The sequence below is a fragment of the Humulus lupulus genome, chromosome 7 (assembly GCF_963169125.1).
Source record: "Humulus lupulus chromosome 7, drHumLupu1.1, whole genome shotgun sequence".
Classification (NCBI taxonomy): Eukaryota; Viridiplantae; Streptophyta; class Magnoliopsida; order Rosales; family Cannabaceae; genus Humulus; species Humulus lupulus.
Window position 1 is genome coordinate 10,086,379 of NC_084799.1, and position 12,299 is coordinate 10,098,677.

At 35.4% G+C, this 12,299-nt stretch overlaps 2 protein-coding genes across 2 annotated transcripts; one reads left to right on the forward strand and one right to left on the reverse strand.

Moving 5' to 3' along the window:
- Positions 1 to 1,607: 1,607 nt before the first annotated feature.
- On the forward strand, positions 1,608 to 2,760 carry LOC133790629 (germin-like protein subfamily 1 member 17). The gene is made up of 2 exons (XM_062228325.1): positions 1,608 to 1,851; positions 1,977 to 2,760. Exons 1-2 carry the CDS (start codon positions 1,728 to 1,730, stop codon positions 2,534 to 2,536), a joined length of 684 nt encoding a protein of 227 aa, XP_062084309.1. The 5' UTR covers positions 1,608 to 1,727; the 3' UTR covers positions 2,537 to 2,760.
- A 3,256-nt stretch (positions 2,761 to 6,016) lies between these two features.
- Positions 6,017 to 8,481, reverse strand: LOC133791351 (uncharacterized). The gene is made up of 5 exons (XM_062229278.1): positions 7,952 to 8,481; positions 7,613 to 7,838; positions 7,252 to 7,555; positions 6,431 to 6,696; positions 6,017 to 6,328 (listed from the first exon to the last, which is right to left on the reverse strand). The coding sequence occupies exons 1-5, from the start codon at positions 8,479 to 8,481 to the stop codon at positions 6,017 to 6,019; spliced, it is 1,638 nt and encodes a 545-aa protein (XP_062085262.1).
- Between the last annotated feature and the right edge of the window lie 3,818 nt (positions 8,482 to 12,299).

Genomic DNA, 12,299 nt, shown 5'->3' on the forward strand with positions numbered 1-12,299 from the left:
GTGGTTTGTTATAAATCTATGGATATATATAAAAAAATAACATGTCTCACTTTTATATAACAAGGCATTTCCATATTCATTCTCTTCTCTCTTTGTTGGTTTTATTTGTGTTTGTTTAAAAAAACACTTCTATAGAGCACACTTGACTAAATACAAAATTATTTTCTACTGCGTGAGATTTTCTTTTTATTCATCCAATAATATGCTTTGCATACTCATTTTTGGAGCTGTTCTTCAAGACTAACATATTATTGGTATTTTTTATACATTAGTACACTGCAAAAAAAAAAAGAATATATAGAGGTTTTACTGTAACTAACTGCATAGTTAAAAAAAAAGTACAATCTTATTCAGTGGGTGGGCTAGTAATACTACAGGAAAATGATACTAGCAGAAACAAAAGATCATGTGGACTAAATTTGAAAAATATTATTAAAAAATTGAGAAAAAATGCTCAAATGAGGAAAAAATTTACATCAGAAGAAGTTTCAATTTGACACGTTCTTTTAAAAATACTTGAAGCAGTCCAAGGAAATAAATAATATTTGACAGACTAAGCAATCGATCATAGCATATATAGAAAGTGCTGCACCAGATACATTTCATAACATATAACAGTCACATCATCCTCTAGAGATCAATTTGGGAAAATATGACACTTATCTAAACGATGGTCGAATATGAACCAGTTGAGACTTTTATCCACAGGAAAATGATGGTTGTTTATTCAATGCAGATAAATATAATAAATAGATAAAAAACAAGATTTGTAATGAAGATAGAGAGATTTCATGGCCTGCAACTATTAAAAAATTAAATATTTTATTACTATATATATATATATCTAATCATGTCTAGATGTAGAAGTACGTAGTAAATTTGCATATGTAAGCAAATCATGGTTGGAATGAGAGAACCTGTAGTTGAATATGCTAAATGCCACTTCTTTAATTATTTTGCTACAACTTAATTAGCCTCAAAGGGTATCCTCAACCAGTCCAAGTTTTTGTATGAAGGAGAGAACTATTATAGCTCATCTTTTGTTGGTCCTAAATGACATTTTAAGAACAACTTAGCTAATTTAGCACATTTCTTTTAGAGAATAAATGTAGTAAAATGGCCAGAAAAACTAATGAGATGGTAGAAAAGCACTGTTTGTGTGTTGACAAGTAAAGGGTTGCTTTGAATTTTATATGTGTTAGTTAGGATATGTGAAAATTCTATAGAGTGCTCCCCAAGCAAGACATGGAATTGTTTCTACTTAACAGAAGTCTTGTTTTCACATCTAAATTCTAAAGGCAGGTAATATCTTATCTATTACAAATAAAATCAAATAGATTCTCAGCTCTAATTAAAATCAAATAAGTGGCTAAAAATGCACTTAAAGCTAAGTAATACTACTAGAGAGAAAGATGACCACTTCCTTGCAATTGGTCATTGAATGAAGCAAAAAAGATTGATGATCAAATTAAATGAAATAAACTTCTTCGCAGTGGTTGAAGAATGATTCTTTGTTTCATTATTAAATAGATAACAACCAAAGACTACATTTTTCCAAGTCTTACTCGCTGCTTCGATTAGAAAACATGGACTAGCTAGGTTCAGGTCAGAGAGAATCACACTATAAATAGACTTGGTTTCATGCAAGTTTAAATTACAATAGCTCTCACTTGTGACTACAGAAACTGTTAGATTAAAGAGAGCTTAACCAGTTTACCAAAAAAAAAATGAAGAGTGCTCATTTCCTTCTCACACTTGCCATATTTACTTTGGCATCTTCCATTGCCTCTGCCTATGATCCTAGTCCTCTTCAGGACTTCTGTGTAGCAGTAGATGAACCCCACAAAGCTTGTATGTATACATTTCTTTTCTTTACATTACCTGCTAGCACAGCACTTTTATATAATTTTCATTTGTAACTATTTTTAATTACTAGCCTCTATCTGTTACTAATGAACATTACTTATTTTGAGCAGTGTTTGTGAATGGGAAGTTTTGCAAGGATCCAAAGGAAGTCAATGCGGATGATTTCTTTACTTCAGGGCTCAACATTGCAGGAAACACTGAAAATCCAGTTGGTTCCAAAGTAACAGCCGTCGATGTTAACAAAATTCCTGGACTCAACACTCTTGGAATATCGTTGGTTCGCATTGACTATGCACCATATGGTCAGAACCCACCTCACACTCACCCCCGCGGCACTGAAATCTTGGTCGTCGTTGAGGGCTCGCTCTACGTTGGGTTTGTGACATCCAACCAACAAGATGGCAAAAACCGCCTTTTCACAAAGGTTTTGAACAAGGGAGATGTGTTCGTGTTCCCAATCGGTTTGATTCATTTCCAGTTCAACAAAGGACACACCCCAGCAGTTGCCTTTGCTGGTCTCAGCAGCCAAAATGCAGGAGTGATCACCATTGCAAATGCTGTGTTTGGTTCAGACCCTCCCATCAACCCTGATGTCCTAGCCAAGGCCTTCCAAGTTGACAACAACATTATCAACCTTCTTCAAAAGCAGTTCTGGTATGACAACAACTAGAGAAGCCATCATGCTCTGCCACATGATCTTGTAATACCCTTTGTACTAGTACTTCAATAATTATTATTGCTGTGTTTCCGGTCATAGTGAGAAATAATATTCATAACTAAATAAGAAGGTTACATATGTACCTTTCATTGGTTGGATTTTATCAATTCGAAAATTTTCAGTTTCTAGCAATACATTAATAGTTTGATACTAAACTAATATAACTATAGAAGCCAATCTTGTGTGTATGAGTACGACTCTACAATTTTTTTTTCTTTTCTCTATTTATATTATTATTATTATGATTCTTTCTCTATAGTTAACTAGAAGCCTCAATTGCTAGACTAAATAAAGTACGGCAAAAATAAAATTTAATGGAATCTGAAAACTACACATTAATGTTAACATGTAAAAGAGAATGAGAAAAATTGTCAAAGATGTAATTTTTTATAATCAAGAAAGTTAGGGCCTGATTGGTTCGCAGTTAGAAAATTGTGTTTTCTAAAATTGTGATTTTGAAATGAAAATATGAATATGGTTACTGAAAACATGTTTTTGAAAATGTGATTGGTTCATTGTCTGTAAATTGTTTTTTAATTTTAAAAAACTAAATCTGTGATTGGTAGAAAATCTGAAAATATAACAAAAATATAATATATAATTGATTTACCTAAATCTAAAAAAATGTTTTAATTTATTATTTATATACATGGGTGATGGATATTGAATTTTAATTTATCAATAGATATATTAAAACATTTGATGAGAATATATAATATTCTATATTATAATTATACAAGCATTATAAACAAAAAAAATTATTTAATCAATTCCTATGCAAGCAATATTCTATATAATAATCTTTAGTGTAAAAGCACTATAAACCCAAAAAGTTCATATCAAACACACATAAAATATGTTCATATTCTAATCTTTTGGGGCTTCATAAACAGATGTTCCTAGAATGAATTTTTTCATCTATTTTTCTTGGTTTCACATGAAAGTAGATTAAACACACAAACCAAATATTTCACATATATCCATAGCATATATGTTACATAATATGGTACTTAATGAATACATAATACAGGGTACTGTGGGCTGGTTGACTCAAATGATTGGGTGTGAGTGTGTGTGGAAGACATTTTAATTCCTATTATATCCAATGTTTTGATTTCTGAACATAACTTTCCATTATGTTGATTTGTGTGGATTGTGTTATTTTAATGTTCCATTGTCTTAGAAAGAATTTATATGACAGTATATATTATTGTTATATTTATTTTAATTTTAATTTATTTATTTTTTCATTTTTAAATTTTTTATTAATTATCTATTTTTAAATTAGATTTTTGAAAATAAAATTATAAAAAATAAAATAAGTCATTATCCAAACAAATAAATAGTGATTCAATTGTTATAATCTTATAAATATTTTTATTTATTTATTATTATTATAAATTGTGATAAAAATAATTGGACAAAAATATTAATAAAAAAATTTAAGAATGACTCAAGAAATATGTATTTATAGTTACATATATATAATAACAATACTAAGTTACAATAATTTTAATATACCAGAAGAAAAGAATTGAGACTTGATGATGTGTTGGCTTGGGGAGAGAAAATGAGTAGAAGAAAAACAAGTTTCAAAAAGAAAATTAGGATACTAAGAAAACGGCAATTATGCATTTTCAGTTTTGTAGGCAAAAGTTGGAATTTGTATTTGAATTTTATTTTCAGAAATGACTCACCAATCATGATTTATTGTAGGTCCCACATTTTTTTAGTTTTGAAAAACATAAAATTGTATTTAGATTGAATAACAATCAGAGCCTTATGTTTTTGATAAAATAGAATTATTTGAGTTTTCATCTCCAATATATTGGCACTCTTTTAATTATTATAATATTATGTAAAAAAAAATGGTTCCAAACTTAATATATAATTTATAAAAAAAATATTGACAAAGACAATATACATATATTATAAGTTGGCTACAAAAACAGTCCACCCGCCTACCTGGCTAAAAGGAAGATGTTTAGGTCCTCAAAAAACGCTATTTTCCTCTTTCTCAAAGGAATAAACACAAACACATACAAGACCCAAAACCGCCGGCCTATCGTCCGCTACCTCCAGACCTTTCCGGCCGCCATTTCCGCCAGCGACCGCATCTATGGGAATCAAAGTGGGAGTAAAACTTCCAAAGACGATTACTTTGCAGCAATTCACCACATCTCGAACGCCGTGCAGTGTGACTTCTACATGGAGCGAACTCTCAACAAGATGCGAATCTCCATCGACTCTGAGCTCATCTACCGGGTCCTCCGGGCCTGTTCCAAGTCTGGCACGGAGTCCCTCCGTTTCTTCAACTGGGCTCCGACCCACCACCCCTCTTACCGACCCACCACCGTCGAGCTGGAGGAGCTCGCGCGGACCCTCGTCCGGACGAAAAAGTACGAGTCAATGTGGAAAATCCTCCAACAGATGCAGACCCTTCACGGCTTAATCGTCTCTTCCGATACACTTTGCTTCATAATCGAGGAATACGGCAAACAGGGCCTCGTCGACTAGGCCGTCGAGGTCTTTAACCGGGCCTCAACAGACCGCGCCATGTGGCGCCTCCCCATTGGTTGAGAATGGGTCAAAACTCACATTCAACCCATATTTTGTGGGGATTTGGACTTGCAAATTGCTATTTTGAGCTTTAAAGTTCATGTTTTGTAGTATTTTTAAAAAAAAAACATATTGACTATATGCTAAAATAACTAGATTAATATTTATAATAAGATTTGATTTTTCAAAAAAAAAAATTTGGTAAATCATATCTATGTATTGCAAAACAATCCATTTACAACCTAAGCAACACCATAAATTGGCCATTCAATGATCTCTATTACAAATGTTCAAATCATTCTCTATCTAGTTGTATTTTGTTAGGCATGAAATTTCTAACTCTGCTCTTTATATTATATTGAATTCTTTTTACAACTATAGCTACTCTATAAACTTTCATTTCTACACTACCAAAGCTGATAAACCAAGGCTGCAATAGTAGCTAAAAACACTTGCTTCCTAAATCGAGAAATCATTGCCTTAGCTATCCATCTCAGTAACTTCTTAATTGTATTGGCTGTCGTTTGCCATCCCAGCCAATTTTTGATCTGTTTTCAAACCGTGAAAGCTCAAATAGCACTCAAAGTATAGATGTTCTCTATTTTCCTTATTAATTCCACACAAAAGGCAATAATCATCCGAAGCTATATGAAATCTGAATAATCGATCTTTCATTTGCAACCTATCCAAAACCGCAAGCCAGAGAATAAATCTATGTTTCGATATTGTGATTCTGTTCCAGACCTCCCTATGCCACTGTATCGTCTAATTTGTAGAAACAAGTGCTCGGTACCCCTCGCCTATCTTATAGACTCCTCTTGAGAATAGTGAAATCAGCTGTAGAGCCTTGAATTTTTCCTTGACTTTAACAATCTATTTCCAGTACCAACTACTTGTATTTGGGGCTGTATAAGCCCACCAATCTGCATCCTTAATGTATACTGCATGAATCCATCGGACCCATAAAGAGTCTTTCTTTATTGCCACTGCCCACACATATTTTCTCATTGCTGCTATATTCCATTCATTTATCCTTCTGAATCCCAATTCTCCTTTTGTCTTAGCTTTACACATATCATCCCATGATACATGTCCTGAACTTCTAAACTTAGCCAATCCTTTCCATAAGAAATTCCTACAGATTGAAGTAATTTGTTGTAATACTTTTTGAGGTAGAATCAATACCTATGCCCAGTAGGTATGTATTGCTATGAGTATTGAGTTCACCAAAATAGCTCTGCCTACATAAGATAAGTTTTTGGTACTCCAAACTTTAATCCTTTGAACCATCTTCTCCACTAGAAGATCACATTCAATTGTTGTAATTCTTGTTGGACATATAGGAATCCCTAGATAACGAAATGGAATCTTGCTTCTAGTGAAATCTGAAGCTCTTGTGACCCTATGCATCTCTGATTCTTCCATATTACTGCAATATATGGTTGTTTTTGCTTCATTCGGATGTAGTCCAGAAGTTTGGGAGAACAACTTAAGACCCTGAAGCATGAGATATATTGATTTATAGTCTCCATGGCAGAAAACCAATACATCATCTGCAAAACAGAAGTGATTAAGCTTAAGTGATTCACATCTGTCATAATATTTAAATCCCTCTTTCATACCAACTTTTATCATGATTCTAGATAGATATTTCATCCCCAATACAAACAGCAAGGGAGACAATGGATCCCCCTGCCTAAGACATTTTTTAGCTTCAAAAAAACCATTAAAAACCCCATTAAACATAAGACTATATCTTGGAGTTCTAACACACTTCATGATCATGCAGATAAATCTGGCAGGAAAATTAAAAGCATATAGCATTTCTTCTATAAATTCTCATTCAATCGTATCATATGCTTTCCTCAAGTCCAATTTTATCATACATTTTGGTTTTGAATTTTTCCAACCATAATGTCTGATCAAGTCCTGGCAGATCATTATGTTGTGAGCTATGGACCTCCCTTGAACAAAGCCACTTTGGTTTTGAGCAATAATATATGGTAGCACTTGTCGAAGTCTCTTGCAAACCATCTTGGTTGCCACTTTATATATCACATTACAGTAGGCTATAGGACGAAAATCCTTCACAGATTCTGGGCACTTACCTTTGGGAATCAGAGTCAATGTTGTTGAATTTATTTCCTTCAGAAGTTTCCCTGAATGCAGAAAAGATCTCACTGCCTCACATACATCATTTCCAACCACCTCCCAATTGTCTTGGAAAAAGAAGTTGCTCAAACCATCAGGACCCGGAGCTTTAGATCCAGGGATCTCGAACATGGTTGCCTTTACTTCTTCTTTGTCATATTCTGTGAGTAGTATACTGTAATGTGCTTCTGTTACCCTTGGCTCTTTGTTAATTAACTGTGGCTTTACTGACTTCCTACCTTCCATCTTACTTCCCAATAACTATTGATAAAATTGCATAAAAGATGTGATCACTTTGTCTGGTTTATTCATCCAAACCCCATCCATATCCAGAATTGCATAAATCATATTCTCTGCCCTTCTCATCCGAATACTCTTATGGAATAAGGTGGTATTGTCATCACCATCCTTCAACCAATGTACCTTTTCTTTCTGCTGCAGAAATGAGATATAATTTTTATGTGTTGCATTGTATCGTGCTCTGGCTTCTTTTTCCTTAGTAATAAGATCAACATCATAGGGTTTCTGCTGCAATGCAGCTTGACTATTGAGCAATTCTTGTTATCTTATAGAATGTGCAGCTTGAATGTCCCCAATCTCAGTTTTGTTCATTTCCTTTAGCAGCTGTTTAACTCGTTTTAGTGCACCAGTTGAAACATTGGAACATTTGTTCCTTTGATCTGCCAAACTCCTTTTAATCCCTCTTGAAATGCTGGAAAATTTTGCCACATTCTGAAATATCGAAAAGGTTTTTTACCTGCTGTATTATCTGGGTACACAGATAAAACCGCAGGACAGTGGTCAAAATTGCCTTCTGGTAGGAATACTACTTCAGCAGTTGGGAACTTGTCTAACCAGATCTGGTTTGCCATTACCCTGTCAATTTTGGAGTAAATCCGAGTATTTATTGGTTGTTTGTTATTCCAAGTGAAAAATGATCCTGTGTATTTCACATCTTCCACCCCACAGCTTTCCACACATTCCTTGAATGCACCTGATCTTGCTTGTCTCTGTTTCCCTCCAATTCTTTCCTCAGCACTTAGTATATCGTTGAAGTCCCTTAAAATAAGCCAAGGGGCATTAATCATAGCTGCTATTTCTTTTAGGTCATTCCATAGAGGGATCCTACCAGTGTCATCATTCAGTGCGTATACATATGTAACCAAGAAGTTTTCCTTTCTAGCCATTGAAAGAACTTCTAAATGAATTAGTTGACTTGTGCATTATAAAATATTGACTATAAACATCTTCGGATCCCAACTTACTATTATTCGACCTCCTTTGTGCCATGCATTATTTGAGAAGAAACACCACCCCATGAACATATTAATGTATACAGATCCCAACTTATGAGTCTGTATTTTATTTGCAAGGAGACCAACTAAACCCACCTTCATTGAGTTGATCAATCTCTTAACCTCTTCCTGTTTGTGGCGATTGTTGACCCCCCTGACATTCCAACTTGGTATCATATCCATTTACTTGGGGAGGATCTCCCCCTCCTTGCTGGTTGTCATGAATCTGTCATTCCAAACTCTTGCCTGTATCCCTTAAAATCTGAAAATTATTAGACACAGTAGTAGTTTTGGTCCCCTCTGATAGCACTCTTCTGCCTTTTTTAACTGGAATAAATCCTTCCTCATCTGACCCTTGAGGCTTCTCCAATTGACCTGCCCTTTCTTCTTTCTTTTTAACCACCCATTTCTGTCTACCATCTCCTTCCTTCCTGCAGTAATCAGACAAATGACCCATGCCATGACATTTCCCACAAGTGATCGGAAGCCATTCGTATTTCATTGTCAAATGTATTTCCTGATGTAATTCATTAGTAAATGAAATCATCTCAGGAAGTTCTTGTTTTATCTGCACTTCCACCAGCACCCTAGGATAAATCAGGTGTTCTTTATTCTTAGTAAATGAGTCCATCATCAATGGAACCCCAATCTGCTTCACAATTTTAAACAAAGCTCGTTCCCCCCAGTACTTGAGATCTAATCCATAAATCTGAAGCCATATTGGAACTAAACTAACATCTTTTTTCTTGAAATCTGTATGGGCATCCCACAGCTTCATTACTACTGTCTTATTGTCAAAGAACATATATCCTCCATTCAATATATTGTCCCTGGTAATCTGATTCTCAAATCGAATGATAAATACTCCATGTGCTAGAACTCCAATTTTATCTACTCCTTTATCTTTCCAAATTCTTCAGGCATAACCCTCGAAAACATTTAATGGTGGATTGGCCCCTAAAACGTAACAGACTAGTGCCGAATTCTAGTATGCTATTTCATCCTCAATATCCTCCATGTCAATTTTAACCCCTTCAGATGCATTCAACCCCCCATCCATTGAGTCTTCAAGTTTATTGTTTAAATTTTGCATCACATGCCCTGAACGAAGAATCGGTGTTGGAACAGATTTACCTGACCTTATTTGCAAAGCACACTTCTGCAGGCCTTCCACATAACTACTACACTCCATTTGGATGCCCTGTTGTTGTTGGATGCTTTCCTTGCTTAGACCGCTTCCATCTTCAATCGCACCATCCTTCTCATCATGCTCATCTTCAGAAAACTCAATCGCTTCCACTCCCAATATCTCTTCCATTGCTTTAGTCTTAACCACCCGATCTGATGAAGTCGGACCTTGTTTTCTGGTACCCATAGTCACCGGCGTCTGACCTTTCTTTTGCTTCGTCTTTCTCTTCGCCATGGCTCCAGCAAGTGCTAAGAGAAAAACTTTGAAAAACTTTGATTTTTCAAAATTATATTTTATTATTAATATTTCAGATTTATTTTGTAAACCCCATTTTGTTGTTTAATTTCTTTTTAGTCATTTTCTCCCTCTATAAATAGGGACTCCTTCTTCACACTTAGCATGTAATTTGAGAGTAAAGAAACTATAGAAAAATTTATACTCACTTTCTTCTCATATTTTCTTCTTAGAATTTTGTGAGAATCATGAGCATAATGGCCTAATCTTCCTATGAAGGTTAGGGATGATTCCATATGCTAGTAATGTTATTTTGCTACTTTGATTTACTATGTTCTTAATGTAATGTATTTGAGTTATTTATGTTCTTTCATCCCCATCTCTATTTTGTTGTCTTTATTCACTTGTACTAATAGTATATAGGATTAGTCATGCTCTTTCTATGTGCTTCCAATTAGTAAAAGTAATATTGATACTTAATTTTATGTCTAATCTTCTATTGCATTATTGCCCTTGGGTATTTTGTCATTTTTAGATTTTTCATAAGATTAACATTGTGCTTTTAAAGTAAAAAACTTTATAACTCAAATGGACTTTTGTTAAAAAAAGAATATGGACTTTAATGTTAGATTTTCCAAGTAAATGTTGGGATGTGAGCTATTTACTTGTGTATTTTTGTAAATCAATTAACCAAGTAACTAAACAAACATATGGAAGATTCTTGAAACATTTCCATTTCTCAAACTCTTGATTACATCTTACATTTATTTCACTTATCTCATTTTATCATTTCATCAAAAAGACAACACCAAAATCCCAAATCTCTTTTCATTTCCATTTTTTATTTATTTCTTGTTATTAATTTTTTGTGTTATTTTCTACTAATCTTTTGAGTTTAGGTTACCTCCTTGTGGATCGACCGCCCGATTATACTACAACCACCGCTTAGTGGTTGTCACGATTTGGGCATTGTTTACCCAAAAACGGTTGCGGATGACGTGGCAAGGATTTCTCTCACGTGGTTGACACGTGGCAAAGTTGAAGTGAAAAGGTGTTGTTCGGTTATCGACCAGCTGCACATTGCTTCATCAAGGCTGACTTTTAGGTACGACCAGGCTGGTCATATGATTCGCTTTATTCACTTATAAGATTGTGATCTTGTAATAATTATATTTATTATTTCATCTTTATTACCATGATACACATATATTAATGAGAGTTAAGGCCCAATGGCCCATGTAACCCCCCTTGAGCCTATAAATATGCACAAAATAGCTCAAGGAAGGGACTTTTGATCTTTGAATCTTTTTCCTGAATATTGAGAGAGAGAGCTATAGTGCAATTATCCATCGTCTTGTTGTAATTCTCCCCAGGTTTGTGAAACTCAAGAACTCTAGTTCTTTGATCACGACATTAGGATTCAATATTAATAATAGAACTAAGTCGACGTAGGTCATTACCATTCTTTGGGGCCGAACCACTATAAATCTTTGGTGTTTTGTTCTTTACCATTAGATTAAACTCTTAATTGTTGTCTCACTTCCTGTCGTATATTTGACTCCGTGTCATTGGCCAAATCGAGGGTCAACATTTTGGTGCTTTCATTGAGAGATTGATAAAAAATTGTAAGAAAATCTAATGGCGAAATCATCCAAGAGGGATGGACAGACTGTTGGCGTTGCATCATCCCAACCTCCTCCCCCAAATGTGGCTGAGAATGAACCACATTTGGAGTTTGAAGAGGAGGAGTTAGATTCAAAAACGCTAAGGGCAACACTGGGGGTGTTGCAGGATGAGTTGGCTAATCTGAGGGCCAATCAGGAGAATGCTGCGGAGAAAATGGCGTTGCAGCAGAGAGAAATAGAACGCCAGCGTCAGGAGCTGAGTGAGTGGCAAGTGGACATGGATCGTCGATAGAGGGATGAAATGACTGCTCTCGAAGCGGCCACCCAGTTGTCATGGAGTAAGGCTGTGCCAACCTCCCAGCCAGATCAGCCACCAAGTGCGCCGCCTCAGAGGGCTCCCAATCCTAGTCCTCCGCTCCAGCCAGCAAGCCCTCAAAGGTCAGAGCAGCCACCTGTGGCTCATGATGATGTCCTAGGTAGGGATACTGAGCAGCAGCCTCCATCTCAGGTTGGTCGAGGCAATCCCCAGCGCCCGAGGCAGAATAGGGCCAGGCAGCCGCCCCGCAACCCTAGACGCCTAGGGGATGAAGAGCCGAATCTACCGAGCAGGGGACCGCGTCCTTCTGCCAATAGAAGGAACATCGATTCAGGCTCTGCGGTCA

Bases quoted from the DNA above. Each gene is read 5' to 3' on its own strand.
- LOC133790629 (XM_062228325.1), top strand. From the start codon at position 1,728: ATGAAGAGTGCTCATTTCCTTCTCACACTTGCCATATTTACTTTGGCA. The intron at 1,852-1,976 runs GTATGTATACAT...TATTTTGAGCAG, and splicing joins AGATGAACCCCACAAAGCTT to TGTTTGTGAATGGGAAGTTT.
- LOC133791351 (XM_062229278.1), bottom strand. From the start codon at position 8,481: ATGGCTAGAAAGGAAAACTTCTTGGTTACATATGTATACGCACTGAAT. The intron at 7,556-7,612 runs GTTTGGATGAAT...TTTTATCAATAG, and splicing joins CAATTCTGGATATGGATGGG to TTATTGGGAAGTAAGATGGA. The intron at 6,697-7,251 runs GTAAGTGCCCAG...TCTGTTTTGCAG, and splicing joins ATTGACTCTGATTCCCAAAG to ATGATGTATTGGTTTTCTGC.